The sequence below is a fragment of the Leuciscus leuciscus genome (assembly GCF_965113295.1).
Source record: "Leuciscus leuciscus genome assembly, chromosome: 14".
NCBI classification, from domain to species: domain Eukaryota; kingdom Metazoa; phylum Chordata; class Actinopteri; order Cypriniformes; family Leuciscidae; genus Leuciscus; species Leuciscus leuciscus.
The window spans coordinates 19,803,466-19,823,153 of NC_138738.1; the positions used below are offsets into that span (position 1 = coordinate 19,803,466).

Here is a 19,688-nt window from a genome sequence, read left to right on the forward strand (position 1 = left end):
CCAAGCTCATAATGGAAAACGGAGAAGTGTTAGCAACATATCCTCACATAGATGATATGAGACTAAAGACCTCAGGCGCCATTGAATTCACATTTGAAAAACCATTTCTAGTCAGTTGACTTTTCATTTCATTTGGCCATAGATCAGCTCTCAATGAAGGGCAGTTTGCTGATTGGGAACTTCACGCTACAATGCTAAATTCACTGAAAAGTATAACTTTTCAACCATTACTGTTCAACATTTTATAAACGGCATTTGTATTTATTAATCAATAATCCATTTTCTCTGTATTAATGCAAGGCCTTGACATGGACACAGCTACATTGCAACTGCCATGTGTGAGAATGTTGTCGTAGAATGTTGTCGTAGAATGGTGAACACAAAGAACACAGTGTTTTGTCCTATTCCAGTTCCTGTATCATACCTGAATCATATCATGTTGTGTTTTTATGGATCTAAAATGTCTTAAAGGCCTTTTCAGACTTTTTCCATTGCTGCGTGATGGAGAGCCACTCAGTTTAACAGCATAATAATGCAATATCATGAGGGGTAAATTTCTTACTCGAAATGAAGCATCACGGTGAATACTCTATATCTCTTACTGGCTTCAATTGGTTTCCCCCAGAGGACACAAACTTCATTATGAGCTCTTTCTCTCCCTATGTGGGGGTATTGATACTTTATACCATATCTCTCTCTCTCTCTCTCTCTCTCTCTCTCTCTCTCTCTCTCTCTCTCTCTCTCTCTCTCTCTCTCTCTCTCTCTCTCTCTCTCTCTCTCTCTGCTGTGTAAATAGTGTCGTTGCTCTATGCCTGTGCGTTTCTTTTCCATTTTCGCTGTTTATATGCTATAGGACATCAGGAGATCAGAAACAGGGGCTTGGTGTTGCTCTTTTTCCATGGGATTCCCTAAGCACCCCATCCTCATTATTGTGTGTGACTATCATATTGCAAAAGGAGAAGAGAAAGAAGTATTTTTTCTTGGCCATTTGTGAAAAGCTCATTAAAACAGCCCAAGAACAAACAAAGCTTTCCCTCTGAGGCCCCCATTCAGAGTCATCCCATAATTTCCCACTAGTTTTAATAGTTGAGATAAATTAATTATTCCTTCGTGGAAAATACATTCTTTGCCATCTTTGGCTCATTGTTCTTGTTGGAGAGAATTGAGCCCAATCCTGTGAGAAATAGAGTTGCCTTTCCTGCAGGGAAATCAAACTGCTCACTGCAATCAGGCAAGACCAACGACAATTAAACCATTAGTATCTGGTATAGGAGACTCTTTACACAATGTACATCTTACTAATGAATCCAGAGGCAACTCATAATTACACAGTTTTGTCTCATAAAGATTAGCTGCCCAGTGAAAACTCTGTAGAACATCACAGAACATTTCACTTCTTGCTTCTTCAGGCTGGAACATTGAATGAAGACAGTTATCAGAGTGACAAATGAAAATCAATTGGAAACTATTATAAAGATATCATAAAAAAAATGAATATCCCCCCAAAAAAACCCTACACTGCAGAGCGGTCATTTTTCATTAATTGAACGTGTTCATGTCTTCATGACAGAGCACAATAATGCATAAGACAGCATTACTTTTACACAAGACAAGTTACAGTGCATTTGTAAGTAAACAGAAATTCAGTTTCAGTCAGATGACTGATGGCCTTTTTGCAGAAAAAGCTGTTAGCTTGTTACAGGTTCTTTAATTGTGAAATGACAAAAATGACAAACATTTAATCACTTATTTGCAGTAATGTGAGCAATAGACAACCCTACATGAGCAATTGCCATAGCAAAGAATTAATCTCTGGGTATAGAGCCAATACGAACAGCTATTTATTTAATATTCCTTAGTTGAAGAATATTGTGGATGTTGGTGTTTCTAAAAAAAAAAAAAAAAAGTGACATATTCAGCATCAGAAGTTAATTAAATTAATGATTTAATAGATTATTTTCACATTTTATTTAGGTTAGACTTTATGATTAGTCTTAGTAAAGGAAAAAAAAAATCTATTACTAACAAAATCCATTAATGTAGTTCTTCTTTGCACCAGTGGATGGCGCCACTGTAATAAGGAACATAAGCAAGACCTTGGCTGTTGTCCATGAAACTAAATGGACTTTTGTACAGTTTCCATACCCTAGTCAACCTTATATAGAAAATTGAAAGATTGAAAAGTTTATTTCATATGGGAAAGCTTGGTCTACTTATATAAGAAGGACCATAGTCTGCAATTTCAGGATAAATATTTTCACAGAATTCTGAATCCGGCTTGCTTATCATTTTTACATGCACAGATTGTGCCATTTTTATCAGTGGTTTCCAATCTTAGGTCCCCCACTGTCAAAGTCAGTATTTGAATGTATCTCCTACAGCCTACATATGATTATTATTCCTGTATACTTCTGCTGTTATAACAAAAACAAGAGTTTGTTTCAAACTTAAATTTTTTTTAAATAAAAATAAAAACTGGCAAATTTGTACATTACAAATAATTATTTCTGTTTAATCTCAAAATTTCCTTTTTAAAGACGATAGGAACAAAATACATATTATATAGGCCTAAGTAAAAAAATATTATAAATAAATAAATAAATACATAAATACATAAATAAATAAATAAATAAATAAATAAATAAATAAATTGATTGATTGATTGATTGATTGATTGATTGATTGTTTTGTGAACACTGCAGTTCTCCAGATGCAGAATTTGTTTCTGCAGACATTTGTCATTACTTAAATTACTCTCTGTAAATAGCCTATAGGGCCTAACTTTTTACTAAATGAAATAAAACATGAGTAAATAAAGTGAAAACAACCAATACAAACATTTTAGTTATGTTAACAACTGACACTTTTTTGCCATGGTTGTAGTAATGTGATAGGTTATGAAAAGTTCTTGCTTTTTCTGCAGATTAAGAAATCTGATGCACATATATTCTAGCAGATTTTGCGTTTTAATTGTGAAATTATTTCAGTATATTATAGGTAACTATTTATCTTTAATTGGAATCCCTTGGAAGTTTACCGAGGCCCCCTAGTGGGTCCCGAGTCCCGACCCTCCCGCTTGAGAACCACTGCCCTATCCAATCCCAAAAAGCAGACAGAACCCACTCAACCGCAATCTTTCCTCCTTTGAACAGTGTGTGTCTTAGTAAATCTCTACTTCTCCTGATTGGCTGGATTTGTCATTCCGCTTGTATGGAGTGCGTCGTGATTGGCTGCAGCCTGATTGACGTCATCATGTGAGATGAGGTTTACTCTAGGCTTTTTTTCTGTCACTGACACATGTAGAGCACAAGCGACAAGCAACGGTGAGACAACAGCGCGAGAGGACAGTTGCAAACACAGGCGCTCGCTTCATCTATGGAAATTACGGAAGACATTCTCGAACGCTCGTTTAACAAAACCGCCGCTGATCTTTCCAGTGATAACCAGAACATTTGAAAAAGGTGACGGCAACAGTGGAAATACAATCTGAAAACTCCATTTCCTTGACTCTTTCACAGCAGCGAGAAGTATTCATGCACGCGCTCTGTGTGTGAGTTTGTTGGACTGTGTGCGTTATTTTTTTATTGTGTACAGAGACAAACAGACTGCTGTACATTTCTCACCAACCATTCAACCATTACATTTCAAAGCGGTAAGTGCATTTCTCTACAACTCACGTTTTGTTTTAGGAATAATAGTAATTTCATAGTGTCGCGAGAAGGAGATACATTTGTTGTGGAGCGACACAATGTTGCAGATCAGTATTAAAACCTTTACACTTGTAAGCATAAAATATGTCAGTTTTTATTTAGAACTTTTTTATTTATTTTTATTATTAATATTTTGTGCCATTTGTGTTGCATGTCACGCGCGTAACAAATAACGTCATAACTAGAGATTGTGTTGGTAAACAAGCGTTCGCTCTTGTGTGTTTACCCATATAAAGACCATAAGCTCGGTGGAAATTGCATGCATTTCGAGTTTATAATATCAAATGGATGCATTGGGAGTGCGCGCATGCTGTAGCCTACAGAGGATCAACAATCCACAACACAAGTGCAATTCTGCATGTTTTGCTGTGCCTTGTGCATTGTAATAGGAACAGCTGCGATCTGTATTACTGGCCATGGGCTGCTGATCTGTTTTATATTTCTGCACATCCCCTCGCTTAAATTGCCTGTCCGTGTAATTACTCGAGTTTGCCCATTTGACTTAAAAGCCACCCCCCTCCTTCTCTTCAAATCTTCCCTCTTCCCTCTTACTGGGAATGAAACTTGACGACGGTCCGATCTTATTTATCTGGGGGAGTCACTTTCGGTCTCTGATTCATCTCCCTTTAGATTTAATCAGCACTAAGGTATTGCTTGTCCCTAAGAGCCTCCACTAATGGGGTTACTGAATGCCTCTCTCCCTCTCTCAGTGCAATGTTTTCAACCCCCCGCCTCTCTCTTCTCCTCTAATTACCTTTCAACAAAGATTTGGCTTACAGCCTTCCACGAATATATCTTAAATTTTAATCTTTCCCACTTCGGTCCAGCGGTCCTCCTTATGAAACCTGGGAAAGATTAAAATTTCAGATGTATTAGTGGAAGGATGGAGCAGAAGTGCACACATGCGGTACTGATGGATCAACAGAGCAAAGTACAAAACTGCAATCATAAATGAGGGTCCGTGGTTAATGTGATTTCTGTCAGAGGCAGATATTTCTGTAGGCTGGCATTAACTGATTCTTGCGTATGCTGAATGATCCAACATACCGGGGGTAATTTCACGCGGCAGTGACCAGTCCCTAAAGTGATCGCTGCTGAATGTTCTTCATGATGTTGGCTGGAAATCCGTCATCTGATAACCTAAGTGAAAGCGAGTGGAATATGTCGACCTCTGAATGGATCATACAACTTTAAGGGTTCCCCAATTAACTGCTCCAGTTATGACCACAGTAGCACTTGGGTCTCTCTTTCTGTTTCTCTCTCCCTCACACACACACACATACACACACACATGAAGGTTCAGGTAAATGTAGTTTAAAAGCAATGTAGACAACCTAACAAGAACCAGCGCCTCTTTAATTGTTCCAGCGACTTTTAATGTTATCAGCGAACAGACATTTATCACAAATGGACCAAAGGAGCTGACTTCACCACTTAGATAAAGATCAAGGACAGCCTGCCACTTAAAACAATTCTCAGACTTGCTTGCAGGCATTATATGCATTTCAATTATTTCAAAAGAGCTTTTAGGAAGTGTGCCTCTGAAAACATTCAGTGTTTTGGCTCACTGTTCAGGCTCCAGGTGTTTTAGATACTGCAATGACAAGACTTCTGTGAGAAACTTAAAGTGTGCTGACTTTGCAAGATGTATGGATTCAGTAAGTAATGCTGATGGTATTCGAATACGTTTAGGGTCACAATCCTTTTTTTTTGTAAAAATTTTTTGTATAGTTAAATAGTTTTATTTATGTTTTGTAGCAAAGAAATTTGTGCAGAAAAACGTAATTATTTTAAAAACATGCCGTTTTTTATTGTTTTGTGATATCCTATAGCTACAAAGATTTAAAAAACTTCTTAAATCTTGCCTGACTGCTCTGCTCTAACCATGTCTCCCCTTCTGTCTCTATATGTTTCTGCAGACACAATGGTGAACCCTGGAGGAAGTGCCCAGCCCCCACCTGTTGGAGCGGGATCTCTGTCGTGGAAGCGCTGCGCGGGCTGTGGGGGAAAGATTGCCGATCGCTTTCTCCTGTATGCCATGGACAGTTATTGGCACAGCCGCTGTCTGAAATGCTCTTGCTGCCAGGCACAACTCGGAGAAATCGGCACATCCTGCTACACCAAGAGTGGCATGATCCTATGTAGAAACGACTACATCAGGTTAGACACGTTTTTTATTCATTTCAATCTGCGCAAGTCACAATCACAACCATATTCTTGTGTTTGAAGAACGTGTCAGCACTGAGGTCTTTTTGTGTTCATAAAGGGCATTCTCTCAAGTTTCCTCAGATTTCTGATGCGCTTGTGAAATTAATTTTAAATGGGGTCTTCAGTAATGTGTTCTGATCTTTTTGAGGATAGCTTAGTTTTGCTCGGCTGCTTTTTCATGGTCTTTGAAGCCAAACTTCAGATAGTTCATACATCTGGACATTATGACAGTCCAGCGACCACATGAAATGACATTAGGCATGTAATGATTAGATGAAGTGATGGTTGTCAAGAAAAAAAAGATATTAAGGAAAAAGTTACAAGCCATCAAGCTTCTCACGGAGCAGAGCGTATTTTCCATTGAGAACATGTGTCTCGGATTGTGCCGTCAGCGGCCCTCGTTAAAGCGCGCTGGTTAAACCCTCAACGGGACACTCTTAAAAAAGAGGTCAAGCCACTGACATGTTGACAGAGCAGAAGACGAAGGAGATTCTTTCTCCAGAACATCTGAAAGTCTGTGGCTCTCGCCATATTTCATCCTTAAGCTAAAGGAGCCGCGCTGTGTGTGTGTTTGCTTTACGAGACGCTAGAAAACTCGATTGGTAAGGCAGAGCTGACCTTCGACTCTGCAGGAATTTAAAAGAGTTTTCACATCCTCTCTGCCATGTTTTGTTTATCACAAAGAGACCATTTAATTAGCAGAAAGACCCTTTTTAAATATTTATGCAAGTCAGTCTGACACCCAAAGCGGTGGCTGGGTGACGGCCCGGCAGTCTCACTCAGCTGATGTGGATGGCCTGATTTGACAGGCTGATCCTTCAACACCGTGACCTCTGCAAGGGCAAAATAAAAACCCTAAGAGCCCCCCAGAACTTCTCACATTGAGAAGTTTGAAGCCTTCTTGGATTGTTTCTTTGGTTTTGAGGAATGGAAAAACACAGTGTGAGTGACTTTGATAATGGAATGGCTATATTTTTCTCACAAAAACAGGAAGTCCAATTTAAAAGTTAATTCTTAAAATGAAGTTTCTGTGATATATCTGCTCTTCCTGCCAGAAAAGAGTGTTTTTTGGCAGAGGTACAGTCATTAGTGAGTATTTACCTTGGCATGCGCTTTGCCCCTGGATAATTCAGCGAAGCCCCACACTGACACTGCTGCCGGCAGGCTGGAACAACAGGTGTCAACCAGAGCAAACCTGAGACGACCAGTCCAAATGTGAAGAGTGCCTTCACTCTTTCCACTCCACCTGATCTGAAGGGATCAAGTCTACAAGACTCGCCGCTAGATTCGGGCCTGTGAGCCTAATTAAAACGAGCAGGGAGGGAAAAGTAGCTACACCTTTCTCCTTGTAATGAGAGCGCGTCGGGCGGGAGAACGGAGCTAAAACGCAACTCGCGCAAGCCTGTGATCTGAGGAGAGATAAGAGAGAGGGGAAAAATAACATCTGACAGTGAGTCCACACAATTAAAAGCTTTAATTAGAGTCCCCCTCCATTTTCCTTTAGTCCTGATGGGTTTTATCTAATGAGATCTAGTGCCTGGCTCCTATCCGCTTCCAATGACGTGTCCGAAATGAATGAGAGCCACATTGCAAACAAAACATTTAATTAACCAAATTGGCTTTTGAGAGAGCTGGAGAGCAAGGGAGAGAGAGAGAGAGAGAGAGAGAGAGAGAGAGAGAGAGAGAAGAGGGGATTATTGCGAAGGCCAGTCCCCTTAGGGGATTTTAAAGGGGCCTCCCTTATTTTTGTAATGGATTATTAAATTGCCCTTGCTGTGTAAATAATGAAGTTACATATCCAGAATTATATTAATACCACTGATGTAAAAAGGCTTAGCGATTGATTGGTATGGCGCGAGTGAAAAGCATCCCATTTTCCCTAATGGCAGATGGGGGGGGGGGAGAAATGACATGGGATGATAGGCTTCTGATACCACTCAGCTCGAGGCCACCAGTGCCAAGCACAAGGGCAACCGGCTTGAGTTGTAGATTTCAGCAGTTTTAGCCCCAGAGAAGCAGGAGGGATTCATTTGAAATCATGTTGTCCTTAAGCCATGGCTGATATTTGCGTGAGCTGGAGAGAACCGAGAGAGAGAGAGAATTAATTTGGGGAGTGAGCAATCATGTGACCGGTAGGTTGGGGGGAAAAACACTGTCCTTTTAATTGAATAGAGCCAGGTAATTAAATGGCACTTTTCCAATAGAACGTGCTAGGTAAATCTAATAGTTGGTTATTTAATATCACTTTGAAGTCTGCCCACTCAAGCACTATGACAGCACGGGAGCATGTGAACTATTAAGCCAGGAAATACTTGGATCTCAGAAATTAATTAAATCGCATGCAATTTAGGGGAAACGTTTATCTTGATTTGTCATAACAGAATTAATTCAAGGCCTTCAATCCACTTGGGACTAGATCTGTTACTCTGAATTAACCGAGTGTCATTTGGCTGCTTTCAGCTCCCTCCACCCACCCGCCCTCCCGCTCTCTTTGCCGTGAAATCTCCCCCTGCCCGTCCCAAAAACCACCTCACTCACCCACCCACCTTCTCTCTCTCTCTCTCTCTCTCTCTCTCTCTCTCTCTCTCTCCCTAATGTAACATTGCCATTATGCAAAGCCCTGCTTAAGTATCAATATGGCCCGTTGCTTTTAAGGTGCTTTGGCTGCTAATGTTGAGAGGCATTTTTATAATGGACTGTGTTGCAGAAATCATTGTTGTACCAACTTACATCACTCCACTCAAAAGGTTCCGCTTAAGAGGCCGAGCTTCTGCCAGATGGCCCAGAACAGCCCTGCTAGGTTGTATTTTACCTCACAGTCGGTATCCAAATTAAATCCTCTAGACATCGCCTATGGAGCGCAGACAGACTTCTTGTCTTGCTTTCGCAATGAAAGACAGTCGTAGATTGTAGCCCCTTCTTTATTCCGCCTGTTCCGAGACAAGTCAATAAATCAGCATTCTGCGATGTTTCGCTGACAAAATCCTCCTCCTCTGATTGATCAAAGGGCTGAATACCTAGAAAGTGAGAAAACTACAAAGGAGAGGCTGATTTGAGAAGAAGGAAGCCAAAACTGGTCGTGTCAATGCAATTAAAGAGTCCCTTGGCTTTAATTATGGTGACCCATGATATCGCTCCCCTCGTCAGCACCAGAGTTCAATGGTGAAAGAGACCATTAGAGGTGAGGAGCAGACTGATAGCAACTTAATTGAGCACCTAAAGCCTTCAGGCCTTTAAATCAAATGCTATCTGCAGCCATCCCATGCTCAAATAATTAACCTGCTACGCTGCGTATAGACTGGCAAGAAAATAAAAAGGTTGCCTGGAGATGCTTTCCGTTTTTTTTTCGTTTTTTCTCTGAAAGACAACGGGGCAATTAAAAGGGGAGCACACTCTGAGCCCGGATCCCAAATAACGCGTGTTTGTAAGCGTATTTAGGTGCAAGCGATCTGGGATTGTCAAATCAAGCACACGTTGCGGCTCGGCAGATTGCTTTCTCAAGGCCGGGGGAAGATGTCATTTTACAGGTGAATCAAACTGCAGCATTTAAAGACCTTCCCCCCCTGACATTTGCCTAGCATGACTGGCCCATCGACGCCATTGAAGCCATGCTGTTGTCACAAGCCTACAGCTAATTACGTTTGAAATTGAGTTTTGATTGAGCTGCTCCAATCGATGCCACAGCCAAATTTGTTTTCCCCTCCCCCCCTCCTCACTCTACATCCGCCGCTGAAGAGAAACTCTTAAAGCTTCACTTGCTCGTCATGTAGTGCCCTCAATAAACGCCACATGCATATGCAAAATGTCATAGACGACAGCTGTTTCTATGTTGGAATGCTATGTTCCCAGGTGTGCAGTGATGCTATATCGGCATTCGCACAACGCACATTATCGGTTTATGAGTTGAAAGTATTCTGTGGGTCGAAATCCTCCTTGAATCTGTAACCGTGTACACGTGGAACACGCTCGCAACGTTTCCTTCATCTTTCCTTTTTTTGGCCTTTCCTATTTCTCTCCCTCCATCCTTTTAACAGTCTCTTTCTTTCTTGCTTCCTTCCCCTCCCCTCTCTCTCTCTCTCTCTCTCTCTCTCTCTCTCTCTCTCTCTCTCTCTCTGGAGCTTGTCAGAAGCTGTGGTCTTATTTGATTGCATAGGAAAAGTGCAGTGATAGAGCAAACAGCCAGTGAGATATGATGACAAATGGGTCCAGATCCCAGTAAATTACTTTCTGCTCAAATCGAAATTTCATTCAGTTTGTTGCTCGGGAAGATGAAGTAATCTAAATTGTGGACTCAGAAGGCAGATAGAAAGGAAGCAGGAGCAAGCATTTCATTATCAAGAGACTGAGAGAGAGAGAGAGAGAGAGAGAGAGAAAGAGAGAGGGAAGGTTAGAGACGAAAGAGATGAGCAGAAGCAAATCTAAAGTGTTGACACCATGATTGAAAAGGTTAACCCATGCACATTATATATCAACCCGGGTAGCCGAGGGTTTCTAATGGAAAGGCGGCGGTGACTGAGCACTCGCTTGAGTCCTAATGGCAAATGCGCTGTGTCTTCGCCTAGATGTACAATCAAATATTCTTAGGCCCTGATTGCTTATGTTCTAGGTTATTATTAGGTTGCAAAAAATGAACACCAAAGGTAATACTTAGTCCCAGTGGCAGAGGCTTTTGGAGGACAGGATGCAGGATTTTTTCATTTGGTTTGCTGATATTACTATGATTTTATTTTTCCTACATCAGAATATTGAAGATGTAATTTGTTCTGCTTGCGTGTTTGAGAGAGAGACTGAGAGAGGGAGAAAGGGAGGCCTGGGTACAGGATTGAAATGATTTAAACTATCCTTGCAAGGATTTCATTGTTACAGTAAAACAAGGCCAAATAGGTTAACAAACCTCTGATGCACACAGAACTATTCATTTGTGTCGGTGTTAATAAGGACCATGTGCATCTCCAGTGTGTTTTATTTAAAATATCAGTCACAAAAATTTCAGTTACTAATTATTAATTATTTTCTAAATAGTTCTAAATTTAACGTAAATGACTTTCTACTGTGGAGCTCAAAAAGAGAAGTTTTGAAAAATATTCACGCTGCTCTCTTCCATACAATGTAACAACTGTAACTGTAACTGTCAATCTCCAAGAATAATTTTTTTTTTTTAAACATTATAAAAATCACCCACATCACTCACACGCAATATACACTACTGTTCAAAAGTTTGAGGTCTGTTTTTTTAATTTATAAATTAATACTTTCATTCAGCAAGGCTTGATAAAATATGACAGTAAACGCATATATATATACACACACACACACACACACACACACACACACACACACACACACACACACACACATTTTTTTAGCACCAAATCAGCATATTGGAATGATTTCTGAAAGGCCATGTAACATTGAAGACTTGAGTAATGTCTGCTGAATATTCACAATTCAACTTTTTTTTCTCTTTTTTTTTCTCTTTTTACTATATTTTTGATTAAATGCTGCATTGGTGCATTCAGAAATATTGGTTATATGTTCCAAGTCTTCTATTCAGTCGGTTTGTTTAAAGAAAATACTGAATGTAGCTTATTACTTTTAAAGTGTCATCAATACAGTAAGGACTTTAGTCTTTAAAGCAAACAGATTTACTTTGCACAGGTCACACTGTGAACGAAAATAGATCATTTCAGTGAAGGAGATATTGTTCATGAGATAATGGTATGAAATGTGATAATGATGTTTGTCTTTGCCCACAAAATTATCTCTTTTTTTCTCATTTTGTACTATCTTAATGAATAATTTTGTTCGTAGTTATTCATTTTATATATTTTTTCATGATGGTAATTTCTATCATGCTATAACATTCATACTGGTTTGATTTAGATGTTTTTATGCTAACATGTCTCTGTTTCTTTTCACAGGTTATTTGGGAACAGTGGGGCGTGCAGCGCATGTGGTCAGTCCATCCCGGCCAGTGAACTGGTTATGAGGGCACAGGGAAACGTGTATCATCTCAAGGTAACCTTTAATCTTTAACTGACCACTGCTACTCTAAAATTAAATGCTCCATTGCACTCCAGAATCCTTTCACAGTCCATAGTCTGTTTTTCAATGATTGTCTTATATATATGAAGAGTTCAGATGCAAAAGCCTCTAAATGCCATCTGAAATTTTCTTATAGAATGATCATTTTTATCAAGCTTGTATATTTAAATTCAATAATTTCACTCAAATGGCCATGAAGATTACCTATTAATTGCCATTTAAGTGAAATTACTGAACTTAAATATACAAGCTTGATAAAAATTATCATTCTATAAGAAAATTTCAGATGGCATTTAGAGGCTTTTGCATCTGAACTCTTCATATATATATATATATATATATATATATACAAATCAAAAATATTGTTTGTGAATTTTAGTCAGTATTTTTAGCATTAAATGTGCATGTAGAACTTTCAGAAGAAATAATGAGAAATGTATATATTATGATTTAACCTTACCAGAGATTGATCAGAGATCTGATGCAGGTAATGCGCTGAGGATTGTGGGTAATGGAGTCCTTTTTTATTGTCTCCTGCAGTGTTTCACATGTTCTACCTGCCGGAACCGGCTGGTCCCTGGTGACCGGTTTCACTACATCAACGGCAGCTTGTTCTGCGAACACGACAGACCCACAGCACTCATCAACGGCCATTTGAGTTCACTGCAGACTAACCCTCTACTGCCTGACCAGAAAGTGAGAGCCACATTCTTTCTGCTATCAAAGTTTCCCACTTAGATTCCTCTGATAATAGATTCAGTATATATCCTCATCGTCATTAACTTATCACAATTATTGCTTCTTATATCTGTTTTATTTACGTATTGTAGTTTTAAAGAACAGATATAATGCTGAGCTCCCATAGTTCAGGTCTGGGAGACAAGCGTAATTCGTCCTGGCTGAAAGCTAATTTATCACAATTATTGTTAACTTGCTGAAATGAGATCAGAGCAAACTCAATCTGTTTAGTTACAGGACAGGTAAGGTGAAAATGATTCCCTCCTACCTAACCTTGACACGTTCATATTCAATACTGATTATGTATAATCCATTCACAGTGTTCCACAAGATGTAAACCATGTCAAATTCTGTTAACACAAATCTTCATTTACCCAAACTACATCATATCCTTATAGAAATGACATAAGATGTATCTTAATCTGGTTTAATTTTACAACAAGACTTAAAATAAGACAAAAGCTAGCTGGCGTCAAGCAAGCATTCTGTCCCATTTTCGTCCATGTTTTCAACTCCACAGTTCTGTCTTGACTATTTGCTCCTCCGACGCTGCACAGCAAGCTTTAAATAAACAAAACCAGACGGCAAGCAGGCAAATTATTTACCTAATTCCTCTTCTCGCCTTTGGGACCGTCTGCAATAAGACTTCATTGTGTAGTCAGCCACCAGCCGATTGTATCACTCGGCAGCACTGAAAATAACGGCTCAGTGACACATAATCAGTATTGATATAGAGACAACGGGGATGTGGGAGCTCGTACGGGAGAGATCGGACAGTTTTCGAGTCTCCTAGTGAACATTTATTTCACCTTCAACAGGAAAAAGATGGTTTGAGGAGAGATGTAGCGAGCAGGGAAAGAGCTCCATTAAGCTCAGTGCTCTGTTAGAGGCCTTTTAAGGCATCGTCACTTTTACAAATTAGCTCCAAATGCGTGTTGCGTTTCAAATTGAAAGCCTTTGCATTATCAAGCTTAATTTTAAATGTCTCTTTAAGCCCCCATCCTTCCATTTCCTTCTCCTTCCTCTTCCCTGCTCTCGCTCGGCGGCTGCCACTGTGTAAATATGAGGCCTCATTGTTTATTTATGTGCCGACATCAATTGTAGTGAAAACAGCTGAATTATTAATGCTAAAATGCAATCTGAATATTGGCCTCGCTGCTTTAATTATAGCGGAGAGAGAGTTCTTAAATACACCCAGATGCCCCTCTTCACCAGCAGGAATAGAGAAGGTCCACGTGTCCTCAGGAGATACTTAAACAGTTGTGTTTTCGCTTGGTACAGAGAGATTCGAATCATTATTAAGAAAGACTTAGCTCAGCTACTCACTGCAGTGAAGATACACCATAATTTATGATATCGCTGTGCGTTTTCTCTGCTCAAATGTAGCAGTTTGTGCAATTCTCCTGCTTCTCCAAACCTATATAGAAATGAGCTGGGAACCGAAACAAGCCGGTGCAGAATGGTGCACGCGCAAGAGAATGAACGCTTCCCTAGACAGATAGAGGCCTCGTCCGGCAGCCATTGTTTTTATTATGTGCAATTTCATGGTGACATAATTGGTGCTGTCCGTGTCCACGGCTGAGGACATTTGATGCTCATTTATTAAGTAGCTCTCCGGCTTCTCCCTAATCTCTTTGTTCAGGACAGACAAATTACATTTCTCATGCTGAGCCTGAACCCAGGGGATCCAAACCTTCACAGCCCCTGTCTCTTTAATTAGCCCTCCAATGTGGGGTGGTGTGGGGGGGGCTTGCAATTACTATTACAGTAGCCTGAAACCCCTTTGTAACTTGAGGTAAGACGTGGAAAGCAAATTGCCCCCCCTAGAATGTTTAAAAAACAAAAGGAAGGAGAATGTTAGGGTGGAAAAGTTTGCCATGACTGTCTGTGAAAGCAGAACGTTGGGACTTGGATGTTTGGATAATTGTCTCGGCTGCGCAAGAACTTAGCACCCTAGGGACTGTGGCACATCATTTGCTAAAAATGAGACAAAAAGAGACTAACTTTACAATATGTCCTTAAAATGCAGAGGAAATAGGGCAGCAGATGGGTTTGAAAGCCCTTGCTGATCAATAAGTTTAGCAGGGGGGATTTAGCAGAGCTGGCGGTCTTCATTTGACAAAAGAATGGAGTATGTTATTTAAGAGGACATGCAATTTTTATGACTCTGTTTGAAAGCTATTTTGTATGATTTCAGAGAAGTTGTAAGACTGATTCAGACAAATTAAGACAAATTAAATAAATGTTTGTTGTTTTACAGAAATTAAAATTGTTCATCATTCATATTAGAGGTTATTCAAGTTGAAATTTCAAGTGAAATAATGCATACATACACACACACACACACACATATATATATATATATATATATATATATATATATATATATATATATATATATATATATATATATATATATATATATATATGTATGTATGCATTATTTCACTTGACATTTCAACCTGAATAACCTCTAATATGAATGATGAACATCATTTTAATTTCTGTAAAACAACAAATATTAAATTTTTCATGTATTCATACTTTTGATGAGACCAACATACAAAAAACTAAAAACAAGACAAAACAATTCAAATAAACAGAAAATATCCTAGAGAGTACCCATGCAGACCTTCATTACTTTCATTACTATGTGTCAAGGTCAATAAGTCTCTTAAAATATCAGATCATTTGACCTTTTGTGACATGGCAAGAGATATGTTTATATTATATTTAGGTTTGTTACAATTTTTTTTTTTTTTTTTACTCAAAATATATATATATATAAAAAAACATTATTAAGACAAAATTATTATGATTAATAGACACAAATGTATTGTGTAAGGAAAATGTTATCAGTTTTTATTTTGATTTGATTATTTTAGCTACACCACGCCACACCTTTTTTTTTTTTTTTTTTGACACAATGTACTGTATCATTGACCCATTTACTGGTTGTCATTCTTTCTCTGTTTAAGTGTGGCTAACAGGTCTCTTTCTCTCTCTCTCTGTTCTTCAGGTGTGTTAGGACGTAGGTGTTGCTCAAAGCAGGATGTGTGCCTTCATTTCAGCCCCTAGCTCATTGTCACAAAAGACCTTTTGGATCGGACCCCATCCCACTCCTTTCCTCAAAGCTCCGCTACTTCGAACCAGAGCGCCAAACTCAGGCTTGAGCTTCACCTTGACCTGCAATAGTCAGAGTCTCCCCTTTCATTCAATTCTCGCCCTTTACTCCAAACTCCTGAATCATGGATGGAAAATACCCATGAGGAGGAATACTGAGGACTCCATGAACTGACCCATGCGAGACCTCTGATCCCGAGGGACTCAAAGACTGTCACAGAGAGAGACCAGCCGGAGGATGTTGTTTTGGGGTAAAAAGAGACAGGAGGGTGAAATTAAAATGACAAACGAAGCTGATCCACTGCAGCGTTTTTTGAATCTGCTTTCATAACTCTTGTTTGAAAATTTAGTGGGGGAATACTGACTTTCTTTTTTCCTTTATATTTTTGTCCTACCTTGTCTATTCTCCTTTTCTTCACAACATGGTATCTTCTCTTTCTATATTTTAGATGTTGTAAAGGGAATGTGTTTCATTTCGGATGATATAAAAATCCTGAAGACTGGGTTCAAAGAAGTATCCGTGGCTTTTTTGTGGAAATCAAATCATGAACACTCTTGGTGTATTTGTTAAACTACCATGTACAGTATGTATGCATGTAAATGTTTTTGTCCCATTGTGGCTACCGTACATACTACACAGCAGCTAACCCTGTTCCCTTTCCCTCCAACCTGAAACCACGCAACAAACAAAAAATGAAGCTCATAGCTGTCAACCTATAAATGCAGAATGAGAGAGAAATCTATTTGTGATATTTTCAGAGACATTTGCTCCGATATGGTGTATTTAATTAATAAAAAATGAGATTAAAAACATTCCTTTTTTAATCCTATTTAAATCGTTCACTGCATTTCTGTGTCAAAGATTCTTAATTTGAAATTTGGTTTAAAGTCCTCATGTGAAAAGTGTTTTTAGGCTCAATGAAGTACGTGGACTACTGTATGTGTTTTAAGCACCACGTATTTACATTGGGTTAGTCCTAAATCTATCACAGGTGTTCTTGTCACTCAGTCACTCACCATGAATTATGTACAGTATCTGAAAGAACACTCTCTACATCCAATTTTCCATGAGGAGACCAAAGGATTTGTATGATCGCAGTAATTCATCTTGCTGAGTTTCTCTCGAGAACGGTGCTCATTAGCAAAACTACTTTTTATATGAAAAAATTATGGTGCCATCGTGCACCATCTATCCATCCCTTAATTGTCTGTCCGTGTTCTTATGCCGTAATTATGAATGCAGATGACGGGGTGGATAATTAAACATGGATAAACATGTATACTTTCTTCTCTTTTCATATGAACAGGCTATTCATTCCACGGTCCTTGTAGCGGATGAGGACAGGGGGGTGGAAATGCCTCTTTGAAGATTCAATTACCGCAGGGGGAGAGAAAGGTGTTGCAGCTTTTTGGGCCCGGACTGAATGGGCTATTTGCAGAACAAATCGGCGTTTGAAGCTGTTGCTCGACTTAATGGGTATGAAGAGGGTCTGATTTGCATTCCCAGAATATCCTGTTATAATCCGCACTCAGTTGTCAGACTGGTGGACAGGGAGCATGGTGACAATCTTTCATCGTATCCATAATTTTTATAGCACTTTATTACAGCCTGTGGCAAGGTCAAAAACTGTATCTTCATTAAATCGCAAAGAATATTTTGTTTAGCCCATACACTTTTAAAAATAAAGGTTCCAAAAAGTTTTTTTAGATGTCATACATACTCCCAAAGAACCTTTCAGTGAACAGTTCTTAAAAAGGACCCTTTTTTTTTTTTTTTTTTACATTATTAGTAACTTTGCAACCACATGTCAACTAACTCTCGTTTGAGGATTATTAGACTGTTAATAGACTGTTAAGTTAGGGTAGAATAACGTAGAATGACATGTAGTTGCAAAGTTACTTATAGACAGTAGAATGTCTGTTTGAGGACCATCACAATAAAGAGTTAGAAGATATTAAGCACACTAATACTCTAGTGAGAGTTAGTTGACATGTAGTTGCAAAGTTACTTATATTTAGTAAGTGGACCATCGAAATTATGTGTTACCCATTTTATAATCTAAAGAACCTTTTTCCACTATAAAGAATGGAAAGTTTACATGGATGTTAAAGGTTCTTCATGGAACCATCGATGCCAAATTTGCCAATAAGAACCTTTATTATTATGTGTGTAGTTGAGGAGATCTTGCTACAAAAACATTTGTATCCATATACTTACTGACCTGAAGTGAAAATGTGCGTATTTTGCTGAAATATTCTACGCAATGTTCATTGCTGAGAACATATATTTCCAAATTTGAAAACATCTGTTGCTCAAACCTTGTTGAGTGAGATGTTTAAGAACACTAGAGCTACATTGTGAGAGCGCAAAACATCTCGATGCACAGTGTACAGTTATTTTGTGGAAATACACTTTGAATGCTTTTATTAAAGCAACATGGAAAGTGTAGTCATAACAGGTGCAAGAGTTTGCCTTTTTTCTCAGTGCATCAGGAATTCAAATTAGCCGGTCTAAAAACACAGCCATCTCCTAAGTGCTTTAGCAGAGTTTGCCTCACTTGTAAAACTCGAGGAATGTCTTTTGGTCTCTTTTGTAGAGAGACTCATGCTAAAGTACATTTAAATAACTCTCAACCAAACGATTCCAGAGGAAAATCATAGAGCTCCAAAGGCTTTTTTTGTGTTTGTGAGTTGAAAAGACACGGTCTCATTGCGAAACCATAACAGTTGTCTGCTGATCGGTACAAACGCTCATCTAACCTTCAAGTTTAAAAGTGTCCTCTAGTTATTTTTACTATATGGTGCCGGTATAATGTGTAACGGATACAGGATCTCTAAAATACTTTTATGAGCAACAGGTGATTGTAGTCCAACAACAGTTGGTGTTTGACAACAGCTCTTCTAATTTCAGCAGAAGTAACAGTTGTGATAATAATTACATTGGTCATGATGATTATAACATATTGCCATTATTTTCAAGTTATATTTAGACGTGCTTTATACTGTGCGTAACATAGCTTAGATACTTGAAAGCAGCTAGCTTGTTTCACTGGAACAAAGGTCAGACTCACATCTGTTCAAGTAATTTAGTGTTTTAACTGCAAACACGAGAGCCATGTATGTGACAATTATCTGCTAATGTTAAAGCAATTACCGGAGTAAATTGATCCTAATAAATGGAAATGAATTCAAGATTTCTCCAGCATTCATGTTTTTCCAATTAAAATGTTCTCACGTGAAAGGGCTTTGTTTTGAAATTGCATATATATATATATATATATATATATATAACATCTATCTTTTTGGTATATTTAATATATATACTATTATATCATCTATCTTTTTGGTCTTTATCTTTTTAGCTCAGCCTTTATAGCTGTTAATGTTGTCTTTACAACAATAATTCTGAACAGAATATTATGCAATTTAATGTTAAAAAAATTATGTTTCATATGTTGTTTATATTTAATATATTTTATCTTTAGCTCTGCCTTTATTGCTGTACTTAAAATGTGGCGTGAATGAGCAATGTTAAAATTAAACTTTCAGGTTTTCCTCTCCCAGAGCCAAACTCGATAGTAGATAGTGAGCGACATATTTCAAAAAACGTAATTTCTCCACTCATAATCCATATGTCAGATGTGGCTTTGATGTGGGACAGAAGAAGGCGAGTTAATGGAGCTAAGCCACCACAATGGAGCCAAACAAATGGCTTTTCTGCTCAGGGAGAAACAGGTCATACAAAAGCTTCCCTTTGATTCAAAATGTGTGTTATGTAGAACATAGACTGGTGAAGAGATAAATAGTTTAATTAGAACTTAAAGTCAAATTATTGTTCAGGAGAGGATTGTTTATTAAACAACA

At 38.6% G+C, this 19,688-nt stretch overlaps 1 protein-coding gene across 1 annotated transcript; it reads left to right on the top strand.

Annotated features, from left to right (window-relative positions):
- Positions 1 to 3,284: 3,284 nt before the first annotated feature.
- Positions 3,285 to 16,637, top strand: lmo4b (LIM domain only 4b). Its single transcript, XM_082137423.1, has 5 exons — positions 3,285 to 3,652; positions 5,630 to 5,870; positions 11,840 to 11,936; positions 12,504 to 12,659; positions 15,721 to 16,637. The coding sequence occupies exons 2-5, from the start codon at positions 5,635 to 5,637 to the stop codon at positions 15,727 to 15,729; spliced, it is 498 nt and encodes a 165-aa protein (XP_081993549.1). The 5' UTR covers positions 3,285 to 3,652; positions 5,630 to 5,634; the 3' UTR covers positions 15,730 to 16,637.
- The last annotated feature ends 3,051 nt before the right edge of the window (positions 16,638 to 19,688 follow it).